Source organism: Bufo bufo, chromosome 1 (genome assembly GCF_905171765.1).
Source record: "Bufo bufo chromosome 1, aBufBuf1.1, whole genome shotgun sequence".
Lineage (NCBI taxonomy): Eukaryota > Metazoa > Chordata > Amphibia > Anura > Bufonidae > Bufo > Bufo bufo.
Window position 1 is genome coordinate 30117930 of NC_053389.1, and position 17506 is coordinate 30135435.

Below are 17506 nucleotides of genomic sequence, written 5' to 3' on the forward strand. Positions count from 1 at the left end.
GAAAAATGAAAACGCAAAAATGGAAAATCTCAGGGTCCTCTGAGGGTTAAAAATGCCCAGGATACGGATGCAAAACTGGTAAAAAAAAAAAAAAATGGCCATGAAAAACAGTGTGTCCATTCTTCATGGCTGTTTATCTATGACTGTAGCCTTAGGGCTCATTCAGATAAACGTAAGGGCTCTGTGCCCGTGCTGCAGACCGCAAACGGTGGGTCCGCAATATACGGACACTGGCCGCGCGCACTCCGAGCTGCAGATGACTTGGATAGGTCTGCGATCCACAAAATACGTCAAAAGATAGGACATGTCTTATCTATGGTGGTGAGGAGTGTTGCCGTGGGCTTCCGATCCGTGCCTGGTCAAAATAAGACATGTCCTACCCTTTGACTTGTTTTGTGGATCGCGGAACCATTCAAGTCAATGGATCTGCATTCGCAGCACAGAGTGCACATGGCCGGTGCCCATATATTGTGGACCCATCGTTTGTGGTCCGCAATACAGGCCGGGGCCCTCACGTTCGTCTGAATGAGCCCTACGTATAATGATCACCAACGTGAGTCCCGCCAGTCTGAGAGATCTGGAACAACCCCTTTAAATGCTCTTTGCAATGGCCTCTGACCTCGGCACGGCAGGGCAGGACTCATCTGATATTATCTAGAAGTGAGAGGATCGGTCTTTCTGATGTCACCTGATAGCATTCCAGCCGACAAGATGGCCGCCTAGGCCGCACAGAACGCATGCAGTCTAATGATCGTACTTGGAGATCATTATCGTAGCTCTCAAGTAAACAACCTTCTTCGTCCGTCCGTCCGTCTGTTTCTGGCAAAAACTTCACTGTTTTCCCCCCGTTTCATTATCATCACTCACAACCGTCCATCTTTATTTTACCAACGTCCCCGTTGGAGATGACCGGAACATTCTCGGCCTCCGACCTTTCCTGTGAGTCACTGCTGGAGGTCTGGTTGCCTCTGCTGGTGGTGGAGGTGAGGACCTCACCCTTCTCGTTCAGCTCCGCCAGCTCTTTGGCGCTGGAGGTAGGGGTTGGCGTCTCATCTGTGTTATGGAAAGTGTCGTAATCCACTTCGTAGAAGCCTTCTTCTAAGGTAAGGACCGGCATGAAGCGGTGACCCCAGAGCACCTCATGCTCCACGTAGGAGCTGCGAGCTTGGCACGTCATACCTGCCGCAAGGAGAAGAAAAAAAATGGATGAGATTTTTATGCAATGCATAGGGTGAAATCTGCTGCAAATCTTCCGCGAGATCCATGGCAAAATCCGTGACGAACTCTGAGGGTGGAACATACCCTAATTTTACGCCACGGACAGATCCGGTGCACCATCTGCATGAGACCTCTGGGGCCCACATCTGTCTCTAGAGCTGGGGGCCCCGGACCTGGTCCCACTGGATGCTGCCTCAAGAGTTACGGAAACCGCCCTATTCACAGTGATGGGATGGACTTGGGGGGCCCCAGTTCTAGAGATAAGTGCAGGTCAGAGGTGGGACCTGCATCTATCAGACATGCTGTGAATGTGCCATGTCTCAGATGAGAATAGGTAAAAGGGGCAGGGCTGTGACAACCTCTCATTAAAGGGCATCTGTCAGCAGTTTTGTACCTGTGACACTGGCTGACCTGTTACATGTGCGCTCGGCAGCTGAAGGCATTTTTTTTTTTAACCATTTACTAGTCCCACAAGGGGACTTTGACAGGCAGTCTTTTGACTACTTCTAAGATACCTTGCACTAAATGCATTATTCTGTACTATACTGACAGTGACCAGCAGGCCGCGCCAGTGAGGCGCAGACTGTTAGCAGGGGTGTACCTGCAAAAGAGGCAGACCACGTGACTGCTATGGGGTCCGCGGAGGTTCTGTTCCCTGCTTGAAAACAGTGCATTTTGATGCGGCCGCCACAAGGGGGAGCTCAATGCTTTATTGCAGCTGTATTGAATGTGTTCCACTTGATAAAAAAAACAAACACATAAACTTGTCAGAAATCTGGGGTGTTGCGCATGTTCTGCATTGCCTGGTAGTGATTGACGCGCATACCCTGGGAGACGAGGTGCAGGGGTAGGGTAGGGTGGCCAGACGTCCGGTTTTCTGGCTCCCGGTCCTCCGTCCGGCGCGGACTCAGGGATGTCCACCCTTTCAGTAGCTCACACTTAGACAGCAGCACTGCGCTGTCTGAGAGTGAGCTGCAGCAACTGACCGAGGCTTCTCTCACCCCCCAGTCAGTCACTAGAGCAGCAGACGTGGCTCCCTGTGGCTGACTGAGGGGGAGAGAAGCGCCCCGGGCTGCCCCCAGCTCACCTTCCGGTCTGAAAATTCTACCCTCTCCTCCCCTGTGTTTTTTCCAGCCGGGGGAGGGGGGTTTGCGTGGCTTCACGGAGGCGAAGGCGTGGCTTCACGTGGTTTGGAGGCGTGGTTTGGGATGTTGTAGGCGGGGTTTAGGGGCGTGGCCGGCGAGTTCCGGCTTTCTAGGATGAAGCCAGTGGCCACCCTATGCAAGGGGCCCATACTAAGTTGTGCTATGGGGCCCTATAAGATCTGTGTACGCCTCTGCCTGTTAGGAATACACTGCATGCAGGTCTGGGGCTATTAGGTCTTGGTATGGGGGCCCCATTATCACATTGTTTTATTTCAAGGGGCCTATTACACAGGCCGAAGCAAAGTGATGGGAGTGAACAATGCAGAATGGACGGGCAGGTGAAGCCAGCCAGTCACTGTATGACATCATACAAACCCACCGCTTACAGCTGCAGATTTCGACTGCGAAAGTAGGAACGATAATTTATGCAATGGAAGCATAAAATAACATACAATGAAATAAAAGCGGCCATCCCCCGCCTCCTATTCACTGCAGAGGGCGGCGATCTTTGGTTATTACCGCCTCCTGTCCCTCAGTAATAGGTTATATCTGTGCGACAGGCGCCATGCAGGAACCAGTAAGCACTTTCTACCTTACAAGCGGGGGAAGCGCTCATTAGTTAACCCTTTAAAGACCAGGCCTGAAAGGGCCTCAACGACCAGACACTTTTTTTTAGGATTTAGCGCACGTGGTTGTTTATCGGCTATAACTTTTTTTTATTTGTTAGTATGTTTTGTAGCAATTTTTTTTCTTTTAAGTAGGGGAAAACTGAAAAAAAAATGACTTTCTCAAAAGTTTGTGCAAACTGCAGCCCCTTATTCCTTAAATATTTAAACCGACTGCGACACCAAAATCAATAGCCAAAAAGGGAGTTCCCTATTTTGTCAGTCGGTTTGATATATAATATGTATCTGTATTGTAAGAGTATTTTTTAAGTACTGATTGGTTCTGTCCCTTTAATTCTGTTCCCTTTCATTATTACCATTCTGTGTAATGAGGGGCCTTGTAATCTAGTAGCCATCCCCCATTGTGCTGATAAGACCACATTCCTGAGTGATCTCAGAGACATGTGAGCTGCACACTGGAGGAGGGGCTAAAAGGTTTAAACTCCGTGACACACATTCCCTCAGGGCACTCCATTGAAGACTTCATTCTAGGTAGGATGTAAGTGTTCATTTGCCCTATTTCTTGTACACCCTGGGGTGTTGCCCATGTGCTACGACATGGCAACCGGAGTGCCACCCCATATTGCATGTTGCATATTCAGGGCTCATGCACACGAGCGTATTTTTTTTTCTATGTCCGTTCTGGTTTTTTTGCGGACTGTATGCAGAACCATTCATTTCAATGGGTCTGCAAAAATAAAAACGGAAGTTACTTCATGTGCATTCCATTTCCGTATGTCCGTTCCGCAAAAAAATAGAACGCATCCTATTATTGTCCGCATTACGGACATGGATATTACTGTTCTATCAGGGGCCAGCTGTTCCGTTCTGCAAAATACGGAATGCACACGAACGTCGTCTGCATTTTTTTGTGGTTTAGTTTTTGCGGACCGCAAAATACATACGGTCGTGTGCATGAGCCTTTAGGCGAGTGATGTCTATTTACTTTTTATTATTCAGTATGTGATTTGTTTGTGTTATCGTATATTTAATCACTTAGTAAATATATTTATACACTTAGCCTGCGTAAGCTCATTCATTCTCAAATATTTCAAATTCACATTAGGTTACAGTATAAAGAGTGTCAATAAGGGGCGATGAGTTCAGTTAGCGTGGACTAGAGATTAGTGAATCAAAGCTGACGAAGTGGAATTTGATCCGAATTTCAGAAATTATTCAATTTGCACTGAATCCAAATTTCCTCACGCTTTGTGGTAACGAATCACATTGTTTCCTAAAATGGCTGCTGCACGTTAGGACATGGCGCAAGGAACTCTGGGAACGAGGGATCACCCACAATGCCAAGCACGCAGCCAATCAGCAGCCAGCCCTGTGATGTCACAGCCCTATAAATAGCCTCAGCCATCTTGGATTCTGCCATTTTCCAGTGTACTTAGTGCAGGGAGAGACGTCAGCAGGCGCTAGGGACAGTGCTAGGGAAGACTTGAAAACGTATATTTCGCTCAATAGAAGTTCAGGGAAAGAGCATTAGAACTATAAGGAAAGGATAGGGAGGAATTATTCCACAGTTTTAAAGCAGAACAGGGTTTAATCGGGGTGTGTACAGCCTGGGTAATAGGAACAATCCTATTACACCTTGCTGCACTGACTGCAGATCCAAATTGCCTTTATACTGCTGCTCATTTCAGGTTTGCAATAGATGATACCTCTGTTATTCCAGAAAGCCGTTCTTGTTATTGGGGTCTTATTAGCCCTTGTGCGGTGCAGTAATATATATGCTCTAAAGCCTTTTTTTGTCGTATATTAGGGGGTAAAAAGTGCTTATTAGCCGTTGTGTAGTGAAGTGGGAAAATTCCTTATTTACTTATTTGATCTAACAGTATGTCAGACAGAGAAGTGCCAGGCCTTGCACAGGTGAGGGGCACAGGCCTGAATGTTTCTGGTGCAGGCACAGGTCGCAGCAGAGTGAGGGGCCGTGGCAGCAGAGGTCACTTCGAGAGGCCTGAGCTCCCAGTGTCAGCTAGCGGTCGTGTCTTGACCAGCAACCCAGCGGTTCTCGAATGGTTGACGGGATCTTTGAGTTCGTCGCAAGTGACATCAGACACCCCCAGCCAAGAGTCGTGGGTTCGTCAGACACAACCCTTAGTTGGCATGGCCCGGGAGCAGGCCCTGTGCCCTCACCTGTCCTCAGCCTGCCTCTGTCCTTTTCTGTTCCCTCAGCCAGAGGAGTATTATATGCTGTGGGCTCAGCTCCACTATACAGTGAGGACGAGCTACTAGTGGACAGTCAGCAGCTACTGGCCAGCCAAGATCCGGAGGAGATATCCACTGCTTCCCCCGGTAGGTGGGCAAGTAGTGATAAGGAGAGTGGCATGGGAGCTGGTGTTGCGAGCGGTCAGGCTCTTGGCTCAGAGAGCATTGAGGAGGACATCAGTGACGTGCAGACAGAACTCGATGATGATGTAGCCGATCACAATTGGGACCTGGGTGATGAAGGGGCTTCATCATCATCAGGAGAAGAGGGTGGCAGCTTGCGCTTAAGGAAGCGGTGGAGCTAGCAAGTCAGTAGCGTCGCCAGGAGTCAGCAGGGTGGCAGCAGTGGCAGGTTGGGAGCCAAACGTGCCCGGGGTAGACCACCCGCTTTGCAGGAGCCTACCGGCTAGGGATTGACCGATATTGATTTTTTAGGGCCGATACCGATACCGATAATTTGTGAACTTTCAGGCCGATAGCCGATAATTTATACCGATATTCTGGGAATTTTCATTTTTGAGAAAAAAAAAAATTCCTACACAAATCTGCTGAAAATTAATATGTTTATTGTTAATGTGTATTTTTTTGTTTATTGTTAATGTGTATTTTTTTTATAAGTCTTTTTCATTTATACTTAATATTTTTTTGTTTTTTTTTACTAACTTTTAGCCCCCTTAGGGACTAGAACCCTTGTCCTATTCACCCTGATAGATCTCTATCAGGGTGAATAGGAGCTCACACTGTCCCTGCTGCTCTGTGCTTTGTGCACACAGCAGCATGGAGCTTACCATGGCAGCCAGGGCTTCAATAGCGTCCTGGCTGCCATGGTAACCGATCGGAGCCCCAGGATTACACAGCTGGGGCTCCGATTGGAGGAGCAGGGGAGAGGGGATCCTGTGGCCACTGCCACCAATGAGTAATACTGGGTGGGGGGGCGCACTGCGCCACCAATGATTAATACTGGGGGGCTTGGGGGGGGCGCACTGCGCCACCAATGAAGATAAGTCTCTCAATCATTCATATACAGGAGGCGGGAGCTGGCTGCAGAATCACATAGCCGGCTCCCGACCTCTATGAGCGGTAGCTGCGATCCGCGGCACCTGAGGAGTTAACTACCGCGGATCGCAGCTATCGCTCATAGAGGTCGGGAGCCGGCTATGTGATTCTGCAGCTCCCGCCTCCTGTATATGAATGATTGAGAGACTTCTCTTCATTGGTGGCGCAGCGGCCACAGCCCCTCCCCTCCTCTTATCTTCTCTCCTGTCATTGGCGGCAGCAGCATCACAGGGGGAGGAGACACTGCTTCCTTCTCCCCTGTGCTGCGGAGGGAACACAGAGAGCGCTGAGAGCAGCGCGTTCTGTGTTCCCAATATGTTATCGGTATATCGGCAAAATAGATGCCGATACCGATAACGTTCAAAATCCTCAATATCGGCCGATAATATCGGCCAAACCGATAATCGGTCGATCCCTACTACCGGCCCTGGAAAGTAGTGGTGCAGGGGTTCGCGGAGGCAGTGGCGGCAGCAGTCAGTCAGTGCGGAGTGTTGGGGGTAAAATCATCTACTCGGCGGTGTGGCAGTTTTTTGTTAAGGTGGTGGGGGAGGTGAACATGGCCATTTGTCGAATCTGTGGGCAGAAGGGGAAGCGTGGCCAGGGTGCCAATGTTGCGTCAACATATGCAGCGTCACCATAAAGTGGCCTGCAAGAACCGTAGCTCCAACGTGGTGGTCCAGCCTGCCGCAGCAACTGCTGCATGACCCAGTGGCATGCACCCAATTTCAGGTAGTCAAGGCTCCACCACCTCAGCCGAAGGGAGCTGTCTGTTTTTCCCATTATCTGCTGGTCCTGATGCTCCTGCTCCTCCTCCTCCTAGTCAGTCATTCCATCAGCAATGTCACCTTGCCACTTTGTGTCCTCCTCATGCTGCTGCTGCTGCCACCTCCACACTCTGTCATTGTGCCACTCTGTGGCCTCCTCATGCTGCTGCTGCAACCTCCACACTATGTCACTGTGAGATGGGGAAACAGCATTCCTTGTCTAAACACTGTTTGTGTAGATTAAATTAAATGATCTGGACTGACATTCTGCTGTTTGGCCACAAGATGCTGCTGTTTCCTAAACACAGCTACAGACTGCATATATTTCCATATTCATAAGAGGTGGGGTTACACAGAGCCTGGAGAGGAAGAGAAAGGGAGCAGCCATCTTAGAGGTAGCTGAGACTGAGGAACTGTGTCAGCAGAGGGTCCGACAGCATCCAGGTGTGAGAGCATACATCAGTGACCAGAGCTGGAGCTAAGCGAAACTGATCATATCCAAGACCCTGATCCTGTCCAGCGGAATGAGAATTGCTTTCAGGAACGCTGATGAGAGCTGAGGAGCAAAGCTACATACACTGCGGGACCGCATGCTTGTTGGAGAGGCATTTGTTCGGTTCAGAGTCACCAGCTGATGCAGAGCAGACCCGGGTCGGTAAGATCGTGCACGCACCTCATTACAGTGTTGGCGCCTAGAGACTGAGACCAGGCCTGTAGTTAGTTAGATAGGGTCTCTGTTTGTGTCAGGCCACAAGTGTTGCTGACTGTTCATTGCAAGGACTCCATAACTTAAAGTGACATTTCGCACTGAAGAGCTGATAAACTTCCCACAAACTCAAGCCAGGCTGATGTTTTGCTCAGAAGGAATACTCAGGAATGTGCTACAGGACCATTTATGGGAGTGGGAATACTGTAGAGCTTTGTAAGATTGTAAGCTGTTGTGCTGCACCACAGGCTAGCCCCTACCACACACACCCATATAGTTATTCTTGTTTTTTTAGGGTAATAACAGGTAAGGCATGGCAGTTTAGTAATGCCCAGTAGGTAATTTACCACGTTTTCCTCCTGCATCCATCGGAGGGTGCCGTGCTGTGCAGCACAAGGGTCTCAGCCTTCGGGCTAGGTGTATGTATATCTATTGAAGGTTTCCCACATTTGTGGTTGTGTTCATTACCAAGTTTAAGCAAAATTCTGTTTTGGCAAAAGCTGGTGGTGGAGTTGTTTTCCTCGTTCGTGACTTTGCTGTATCCTGGGGAGCCCACCCTGGTACACGGATTACATCACCTTGCCACTCTGTGGTCTCCTAATGCTGCTGCCACCTCCACACTATGTCACCTTGCCACTCTGTGGTCTCCTAATGCTGCTGCTTCCTCAATACTATGTCACCTTGCCACTCTGTGGCCACCTCATGCTGCTTCTGCCACCTCCACACTATGTCACCTTGCCACTCTGTGGTCTCTTGATGCTGCTGGCACCTCCACACTATGTCACCTTGCCACTCTGTGGTCTCCTGATGCTGCTGCCACCTCCACACTATGTCACCTTGCCACTCTGTGGTCTCCTGACGCTGTTTCTACCTCCACACTATGTCACCTTGCCACTGTGTGGTCTCCTGATGCTGCTGCCACCTCCACACTTTGTCATTGGGCCACTTTGTGGACTTCTTATGCTGTTCCCACCCTCCCCACTTTATGACTGGGCCACTATTTTGCCTTTTTGGCCTGTTTGACATAATCATTTATTTGACCCTTCTTCTGATCTGTCAGAAGGAAGGAAAAATGAGACACACAATGGATCCTGTCTGTGTAGCAGCTGTAAGGCCTGTATGGTCGCATCAGAATTGGCTTATGATTTGGTAGCCAAAAGCAGGAGTGGGTACAAAACACAGAAGACATGCAAATATTCCATTCACGTGTCATCTCTGTTTTGGATCCACTCCTGTTTTTTTTGGCATTAGCAATACTGATGGATTACTGACCAAATACTGACCGAGTGAAGGTGGATGCTCAACAGACAGGATCCGTTTTTTGGGGGTTATTGTTCTGACGGATCAGAGGAAGAGTAAAATAATCAGTGACGTCAACACAAACTTACTGCTGACACCCTCTCCATTCTGTCGGGGGGCTCTACTTGTATAAGCGTTTAATAGAACAGGTTCTGTAGACGTCTATGTGGAATCAGCTGACGATGGTGTAAAAGGAGTGTTTTCTTTTACGCTATAGTAGGGTCCTGGGCCTCTGCACGGTTCTTTATACCTGACACTAACATTGACCTGTAAGGCTGAGTTCACACTTGAGTTATTTGGTCAGTTTTGGCCCCATAACTGCCCAAATAAGTGAAGTGTGCAGTGATTCTAAGAGCGACACCTGTCATCTGCATGTCATACGGACTCACAGTATTGTTTCACTACCACAGCAGACTCCCTATGGGTGTTACTGCAAGGCACAATGTTCTACACCACTATACAGGCTCTCTGCAGCCAGGAAATAGCTGTTTTTTAACACGATTCGCCACAAATTAATTTGGATCGAATCAAATCTTTTTGGAAAATTTGGCGAACCGACTGAATAGAATTTTGGGTGGGTGTTTTTATTTTTGTAGCTTTATTTTTTCATTTATATTTTATTATATTTTTATGTTAAAATATTTTTATATATGTTTAATATGCTTTCTAATATGTCCCCTCAAAGGTCATTAATAGAACTCTGGAGGACACTGATGCTTTTTTTTCTGATGCTTTCCACTGTAACATTGCCCCTTTGTACACATTCAGAGCTGATCAGGGTCTGCAAAGACCCTGCAGCCCTGCACTGCTCCCGAGACACTCGGGTACCCACTGCATAGCTGTCACGGACACTCCCGGGCCAGGAGATCAGAGAGACTGGCAACACGTGGGTTAATCTGAATACTTCCTTATGGATCATTTGTGTCTGTGTTGTTTTGGTAATGACCACACCTCTGGCAGGTGTTGTTGGTTTGGTCATTTAACTTCCTCTATTTATTACTGCTTACTCCTTCTAGGGGTACAGTTTATAGCATCAGTTTCTGGACTCTGGGCTAGCTGGTTGTTGGTTCTTGGTTGAGCTCCTGGCGCTGCCTTTGCTCTACGTAAAGTTAAGTGTCGTTTTTTCTATTTGTATTTTGTTTGTTGTATTCCCCTGTCTGTTGTATCCAGGCCTGAGGGAGAATACTGTTCATCCTTCTGGTGGAGGAATAGGTTGTCTCAAGTCCTGTCACTATACCAGGGCCCTACAGGGTGTGTTAGGGCTCTAGGTTCCTATGTATGAACTTTCCTATCATCAAGGTCAGTTCATACTGATAGTTAGTCAGGACTCGGATTAGGGTTGTTTTAGGAGGTGACCTTCTCCTTTACACTAGCTTCCAGGCCTCGTTCCTTTCCCCTTCCCTCCTGTGCTCGGTGTGGAGTATTCCACCCACACCGCATCCGTGACAATTGCGCTCACTGAGAAAAGGAGAATGCAGAAATGGTAATAACCTGCATCTGTCTTCCAACCTGCTCCTGTTCGATCAGGGGCTTTAATCCAGTGCCGTACGGCAGTGTGGTCAGAAACCGACAGACAATCTGCTGTGTTTCTATCCGGCAGGACGGGGGCTGCAAACCTTGGCTGTGCAGGCCATAGGTTCTGCTCCCCTGCTTTAGAAGTACTTTGATATAATTGGTTTGAGTAGGGGGTACTTACTTTAATAATGGTTGAGAAGTGCTGAATATAACACCTTTATTTGCAGATTCTTCTTTGAACCCTAGTGGTCAGTATTGTATAAGGAATTCAGTTGTTAGTTGCAGTATCTATAAAGACCACTAGGTGTCACCCTTTGCATAAACTATTGATATGGAAGGTGCAGAATGTAAGAGGAGGATGATAGGCGATGGAAATATTAAGCGCACACATCCCAAGTTTTAAAGATGAGAATAAGGCACAGATAATAGGCAGTGCGCTGTTTTCTCCGCAACCATTTTTTTTAGATCCTTAGTTTCCCTAAAACAGTGCCAGCTACGGTGCCCTCATTAGGGTCATCAGTGGCCCCAACACTTCTATGCAGTACAAAGGGTTAAGCAAAGAATGGTCAGGAGAAGTCGGGGTCAAATACCAGGAGAGCAGAGAAGTACCAGAGGAGTCCGCAAAGAGTAGTCAGGTGGGAGCCGAGGTCACAATACCAGGAGGGATGCGCAGTCCAGGAGGAGCAGGCAAAGGATCGTCAGGGAACAGGATCAGGTGAGTATTCAGTAGTCCAACAAATAGCCAGGAACCTAGAATTAACAGGCAACCTGTGGCCAGTAGGCTGCCTGTATTTATAGTGGGGTCTGAGGGTCATGTGACGTGGCCAGCGTCACATGACCGACAGACAGACAAGTTGAGCACCGAGTGATCAGCTCGGCGCTCAAGGCAGACCTAGGAGCAGGGAGCCTCCCAGCTAGCAAAGCCGCCCTGGGAACGAGGCAAAACACAGATCCTCGCTCCCGAAGCTAAGCAGCAGGTCTGCGGCTGATGGGAGACCAAGTGCGCCTTTGGTGCCCCGTGACAATATGTGTTGAAGATGTGGCCTGAATAAAGATTACATATATTATAATTAGAATCATACATTACAGAAAATGTTTGGGAGTCATAGTTTTACCACAGCTGGAGTGCCGGAGGTTAGCCATCACAGCACTAGGTTATCATACATTGTGTGGCATCTTCTTACCTGTAGCTTCCACCATCCCTTCCAGAATGACCACAATCTCAAACTCTTCCTTTCCCATCTGTTCTTTAGAAATCTCCCAGAATGGACTCTGCTCGTTAAACTCATGACAGATAATAAGAGGAGAAACCAGGAACAGACGGTCGTCTCCAGTGTCAAAACCCACATTTAGGTCTGTCTGGTTGAGAGGTATAAACTCTCCCTCTTTAGTTTGTTTGGACTTGATCAGCTTGGCTCTGATTGACGCCTCCACAATGTGTGAGTTTCTGAGGTCCCCCACCCTAAACATCAAGCATAGCTTCCCGTCTCTCACGGATATGACAGCCATATTGGAGAACATGAGGGTCTCTGCTCGTTTCTTTGGCTGGGAGATCTTTACAAACATGCAACCCACCATAAAGGCATTGACTATAGAGCCAAGGATGGCTTGGACCAGCAAAAGAATGATTCCCTCTGGGCACTTGTCTGTTATGACCCTGTATCCATAACCTATGGTGGTTTCTGTCTCTATGGAGAAAAGAAAGGCAGATACAAAACCGTTCAATTTATCCACACATGGCGTCCATGAGGCATCCTCAATGTGGTCAAGGTCTCCACGGATGTAGGCAATGAGCCACCAAAGGAATCCAAAGAAAATCCAGGTGATGGTGTAGACCATGGTAAAGACCAGAAGATTAAATCTCCACTTGAGGTCCACCAAGGTGGTGAATATGTCTGTCAAATAGCGGTAGGTTTCTCGGACGTTTCCATGGTGAACGTTACACTTCCCATCTTTCTCTACGTACCTCTGCCTCCGTCTCTTCTCTGGTTCTGCCATCGACATGGTTCGGTTGGTCGGCACCACCGCATGCTTCTGTACTTGTTTGGGCAACTTAATCCCTCGACTTTCGATGTCTTGGTCCTTAGACTTGCACAAGTTCATCCTGCCTGTGGAATTCTTGGAGCTCGTTTACTCCCAACCTGGGAAGACACAAGAGGTTTATGGTCATGTCAAGAACACCAGTTCCAATAAAAGCAGAATAAATTGACTTGTAATTAAATTACACTACAACCTTCAACGTGGTTGGAACGTCTTTCAGATGTGGGGAGAATTGCTAGCTCAATTAGACACTGTACATAAGATCAGGACAAGCTGTCCTTAGATTAAAGGGGTTGTCCAGCCAGTACAGTTGAAAAAAAAAAAATGTCAAAATGGCATAAAAAAATGGCTCTCAACTCACACAAATCTTCCGAGGTCACCAAGGATCTCTACTTCTTGGTCCCTCTTGACACTTCAATCAATGGCCATACTGGTGACCCACCTTTGCTGGTGATTGCCTGAGTGGTCATTTCCTTTGTGTCTAGAGGGACCAGGAATTAGAGAGCACAGGATGTCGGAAAGCATTGGAACAAGAACATCTCGGAAGTGAATTTTTAAAGGACAACCCCTTTAAATAATCAATAAGTGAAGAATTTACCTAAAAAAGTTATTTTTTTTATGGCTCTAGGCCCATTGAAGTAAAGCCCTAGTTTAGTTTTGTTCTGTGCCCTGATTATATGGTGGGGCCGTTACAGAGAAAGGGCCCAAGGCTAGATGGCAAAGTCTCTAAAGGACTCCTTGCTCCTGAGAAACTGCTTTGGTAGCAAACAAGAGGCCGAGAGGGGGTGGAGGTTGAAATAAACACCATACCCTCCTATCCTGGCGGGCAAACCTGGCACCAAAATGGGACCCACTTGTATCTTTGCTGTAGTGCCGCCCATCTTTTCTGTATGTCTGTCTACAGGTCCAAGAAGCCTCCTGCTCTTACTTCTCTGCAGCCCTCACTCCTAGCTATGCTTTAATGTCTGACTGATATCCTATGGGAAACACAAGATGACCTTATAAGCTTTTGACCACTAGGGGCACTGCTGCACAGGACTCCATGGATGATATTACATAAGGTAAATGGCAGCTGAAAGTAATTGGAATATTCACCAGGAGGAGAATGTTTATGCAGAATTCACATTTTGCTGAGAATTTATTGCAAACTACATTGACAACGAGCCACAGTTTTAAGCAATTTATACTGTCCCTTTAAATATAGCTCCGACTCTAAGGTGTGATTGTGAATGTCCCTTTTAATTGAAGATCTATGAGTTTATTGCGTCTGGCGCTAATTAATAAGACACAGGAATTAGGCAGCCGGGGTCTGAGCACATAAATTAATAACTATCCCCTGTATAGGTGAGCGCTGCGCCCCGCATTACACTCTGAAGAAGTGAAGCTGATCAGATTTTCATGCCTGAATACAAAGTCTGCGAGCGGAAATTATCAGGATGACTGGATCCAGATGCCAGAGAGAGGTCCGCGAGGTACGAGCGTCTCATGGAGAATTCATGGCGTAAACAGGGAATTGTGTTACCTCAGTGCAGGGTGAAATCACCTCCACAGTCCAGATGCCTACAAATCTACACTCACCTAAAGAATTATTAGGAACACCTGTTCTATTTCTCATTAATGCAATTATCTAGTCAACCAATCACATGGCAGTTGCTTCAATGCATTTAGGGGGGTGGTCCTGGTCAAGACAATCTCCTGAACTCCAAACTGAATGTCAGAATGGGAAAGAAAGGTGATTTAAGCAATTTTGAGCGTAGCATGGTTGTTGATGCCAGACGGGCCGGTCTGAGTATTTCACAATCTGCTCAGTTACTGGGATTTTCACGCACAACCATTTCTAGGGTTTACAAAGAATGGTGTGAAAAGGGAAAAACATCCAGTATGCGGCAGTCCTGTGGGCAAAAATGCCTTGTTGATGCTAGAGGTAAGAGGAGAATGGGCCGACTGATTCAAGCTGATAGAAGAGCAACGTTGACTGAAATAACCACTCGTTACAACCGAGGTATGCAGCAAAGCATTTGTGAAGCCACAACACGCACAACCTTGAGGCGGATGGGCTACAACAGCAGAAGACCCCACCGGGTACCACTCATCTCCACTACAAATAGGAAAAAGAGGCTACAATTTGCACGAGCTCACCAAAATTGGACTGTTGAAGACTGGAAAAATGTTGCCTGGTCTGATGAGTCTCGATTTCTGTTGAGACATTCAAATGGTGGAGTCCGAATTTGGCGTAAACAGAATGAGAACATGTATCCATCATGCCTTGTTACCACTGTGCAGGCTGGTGGTGGTGTAATGGTGTGGGGGATGTTTTCTGGGCACACTTTAGGCCCCTTAGTGCCAATTGGGCATTGTTTAAATGCCACGGGCTACCTGAGCATTGTTTCTGACCATGTTCATCCCTTCATGACCACCATGTATCCATGCTCTGATGGCTACTTCCAGCAGGATAATGCACCATGTCACAAAGCTCGAATCATTTCAAATTGGTTTCTTGAACATGACAATGAGTTCACTGGACTAAAATGGCCCCACAGTCACCAGATCTCAACCCAATAGAGCATCTTTGGGATGTGGTGGAACGGGAGCTTCGTGCCCTGGATGTGCATCCCTCAAATCTCCATCAACTGCAAGATGCTATCCTATCAATATGGGCCAACATTTCTAAAGAATGCTATCAGCACCTTGTGGAATCAATGCCACGTAGAATTAAGGCAGTTCTGAAGACAAAAGGGGGTCCAACACCGTATTAGTATGGTGTTCCTAATAATTCTTTAGGTGAGTGTATAACATAGTGATATGGACCATGCTGGTATAACCTGGGCATCTCCTGTATATAATTATATATGTACAGCTGGTATAAGTTATACATCTTCTTGTATATAGTGATATGGAGCATGCTGGTATAACCTGGGTATCTCCTGTATATAATTATATATATACAGCTGGTATAAGTTATACATCTTCTTGTATATAGTGATATGGACCATGCTGGTATAACCTGGGCATCTCCTGTATATAATTATATATGTACAGCTGGTATAAGTTATACATCTTCTTGTATATAGTGATATGGACCATGCTGGTATAACCTGGGTATCTCCTGTATATAATTATATATGTACAGCTGGTATAAGTTATACATCTTCTTGTATATAGTGATGTGGACCATGCTGGTATAACCTGGGCATCTCCTGTATATAATTATATATGTACAGCTGGTATAAGTTATACATCTTCTTGTATATAGTGATATGGAGCATGCTGGTATAACCTGGGTATCTCCTGTATATAATTATATATATATACAGCTGGTATAAGTTATACATCTTCTTGTATATAGTGATATGGACCATGCTGGTATAACCTGGGCATCTCCTGTATATAATTATATATGTACAGCTGGTATAAGTTATACATCTTCTTGTATCTAGTGATATGGACCATCCTTCTATAACCTGGGCATCTCCTGTATATAATTATATATGTACAGCTGGTATAAGTTATACATCTTCTTGTATATAGTAATATGGACCATGCTGGTATAACCTGGGCATATACTGTATATAATTATATATATACAGCTGGTATAAGTTATACATCTTCTTGTATATAGTGATATGGAGCATGCTGGTATAACCTGGGTATATACTGTATATAATTATATATGTACAGCTGGTATAAGTTATACATCTTCTTGTATATAGTGATATGGAGCATGCTGGTATAACCTGGGTATCTCCTGTATATAATTATATATGTACAGCTGGTATAAGTTATACATCTTCTTGTATATAGTGATATGGACCATGCTGGTATAACCTGGGTATCTCCTGTATATAATTATATATGTACAGCTGGAATAAGTTATACATCTTCTTGTATATAGTGATATGGACCATGCTGGTATATCCTGGGTATCTCCTGTATATAATTATATATGTACAGCTGGTATAAGTTATACATCTTCTTGTATATAGTGATATGGACCATGCTGGTATATCCTGGGTATCTCCTGTATATAATTATATATGTACAGCTGGAATAAGTTATACATCTTCTTGTATATAGTGATATGGAGCATGCTGGTATATCCTGGTCATCTTTTGGTATTGACTCTGTTGATACTTCAGAGCTGCAATCAGAATTCTGCCGGCTGAAAAGCTGAAATCTCCCATCCTCACCTGCCTGTCCAGTGATTACTGACTTACCATCCTTATTTATTGCATCAAGTGCATCAAGTCTTAGTGAATCAAACAACCCCCCTCGGCTGAGCAGGTACCATATCCCACCCCAGGTGGCACTGCCCTTCAGTACTGGCAGAACTAAAGCTCTGTGTGAGCCTGGCGGTGGAGGAATCACAGATGGTTGGTATTTTTCAATCAGCTCTTCTGTGATTTTACGCACTTGCCAAAACCACGCGCAGCGTCCAGCCATCATTAAAAACCAGTGTGTACAACGGCCTCAGCTATCTGGCACAGTCCTAACGGCGGAGAGAGACGTGATAAATAACTGCATGTTAGAGAGCCTTCCTGTTTTCCAGATGCCAGGACGGTGGTTGCGGGAAGCGCCGCCGCTTATGCTCAAAATATTCGTCTTTTTCTGCTTTAAAGTGCAATAAATGTATTCTTTAATGCAGAGAAATGCTGCAGTTATTTCATGTCTTCATTGTCAGCAAGAATGTGGGAACAAGGTTGTCAGAGATCACCCTGCGGCATGACTGCCGGCTGCAGACTGGTAGTGGGGGAGAGGATTCCCTCTGGTTTCATGGATGGAGATGATCAGGAAGAGGAATAACTGTACCCCAGAGCTGTGCTCCTGACTGCGACACCATCAGTGCAGAACTGAATCCTAGCCGGGCAGGGGGGTCACCCTGGGGTC

The 17506-nt window shown here is 46.5% G+C and overlaps 1 protein-coding gene across 1 annotated transcript; it reads right to left on the bottom strand.

The window, feature by feature from the left end:
* Positions 1-859: 859 nt before the first annotated feature.
* On the bottom strand, positions 860-16958 carry LOC120992632 (G protein-activated inward rectifier potassium channel 4-like). Its single transcript, XM_040421679.1, has 3 exons — positions 16837-16958; positions 11767-12723; positions 860-1179 (listed from the first exon to the last, which is right to left on the bottom strand). The coding sequence occupies exons 2-3, from the start codon at positions 12683-12685 to the stop codon at positions 860-862; spliced, it is 1239 nt and encodes a 412-aa protein (XP_040277613.1). The 5' UTR covers positions 12686-12723; positions 16837-16958.
* Positions 16959-17506: the final 548 nt, after the last annotated feature.

What these genes read in the sequence shown, in the direction of transcription:
- LOC120992632 (XM_040421679.1), bottom strand. Translation starts at nt 12,685, where the DNA reads ATGAACTTGTGCAAGTCTAAGGACCAAGACATCGAAAGTCGAGGGATT. An exon ending in AGGGATGGTGGAAGCTACAG is followed by an intron (nt 1,180 to 11,766) that starts GTAAGAAGATGC and finishes TCCTTGCGGCAG; the next exon opens with GTATGACGTGCCAAGCTCGC.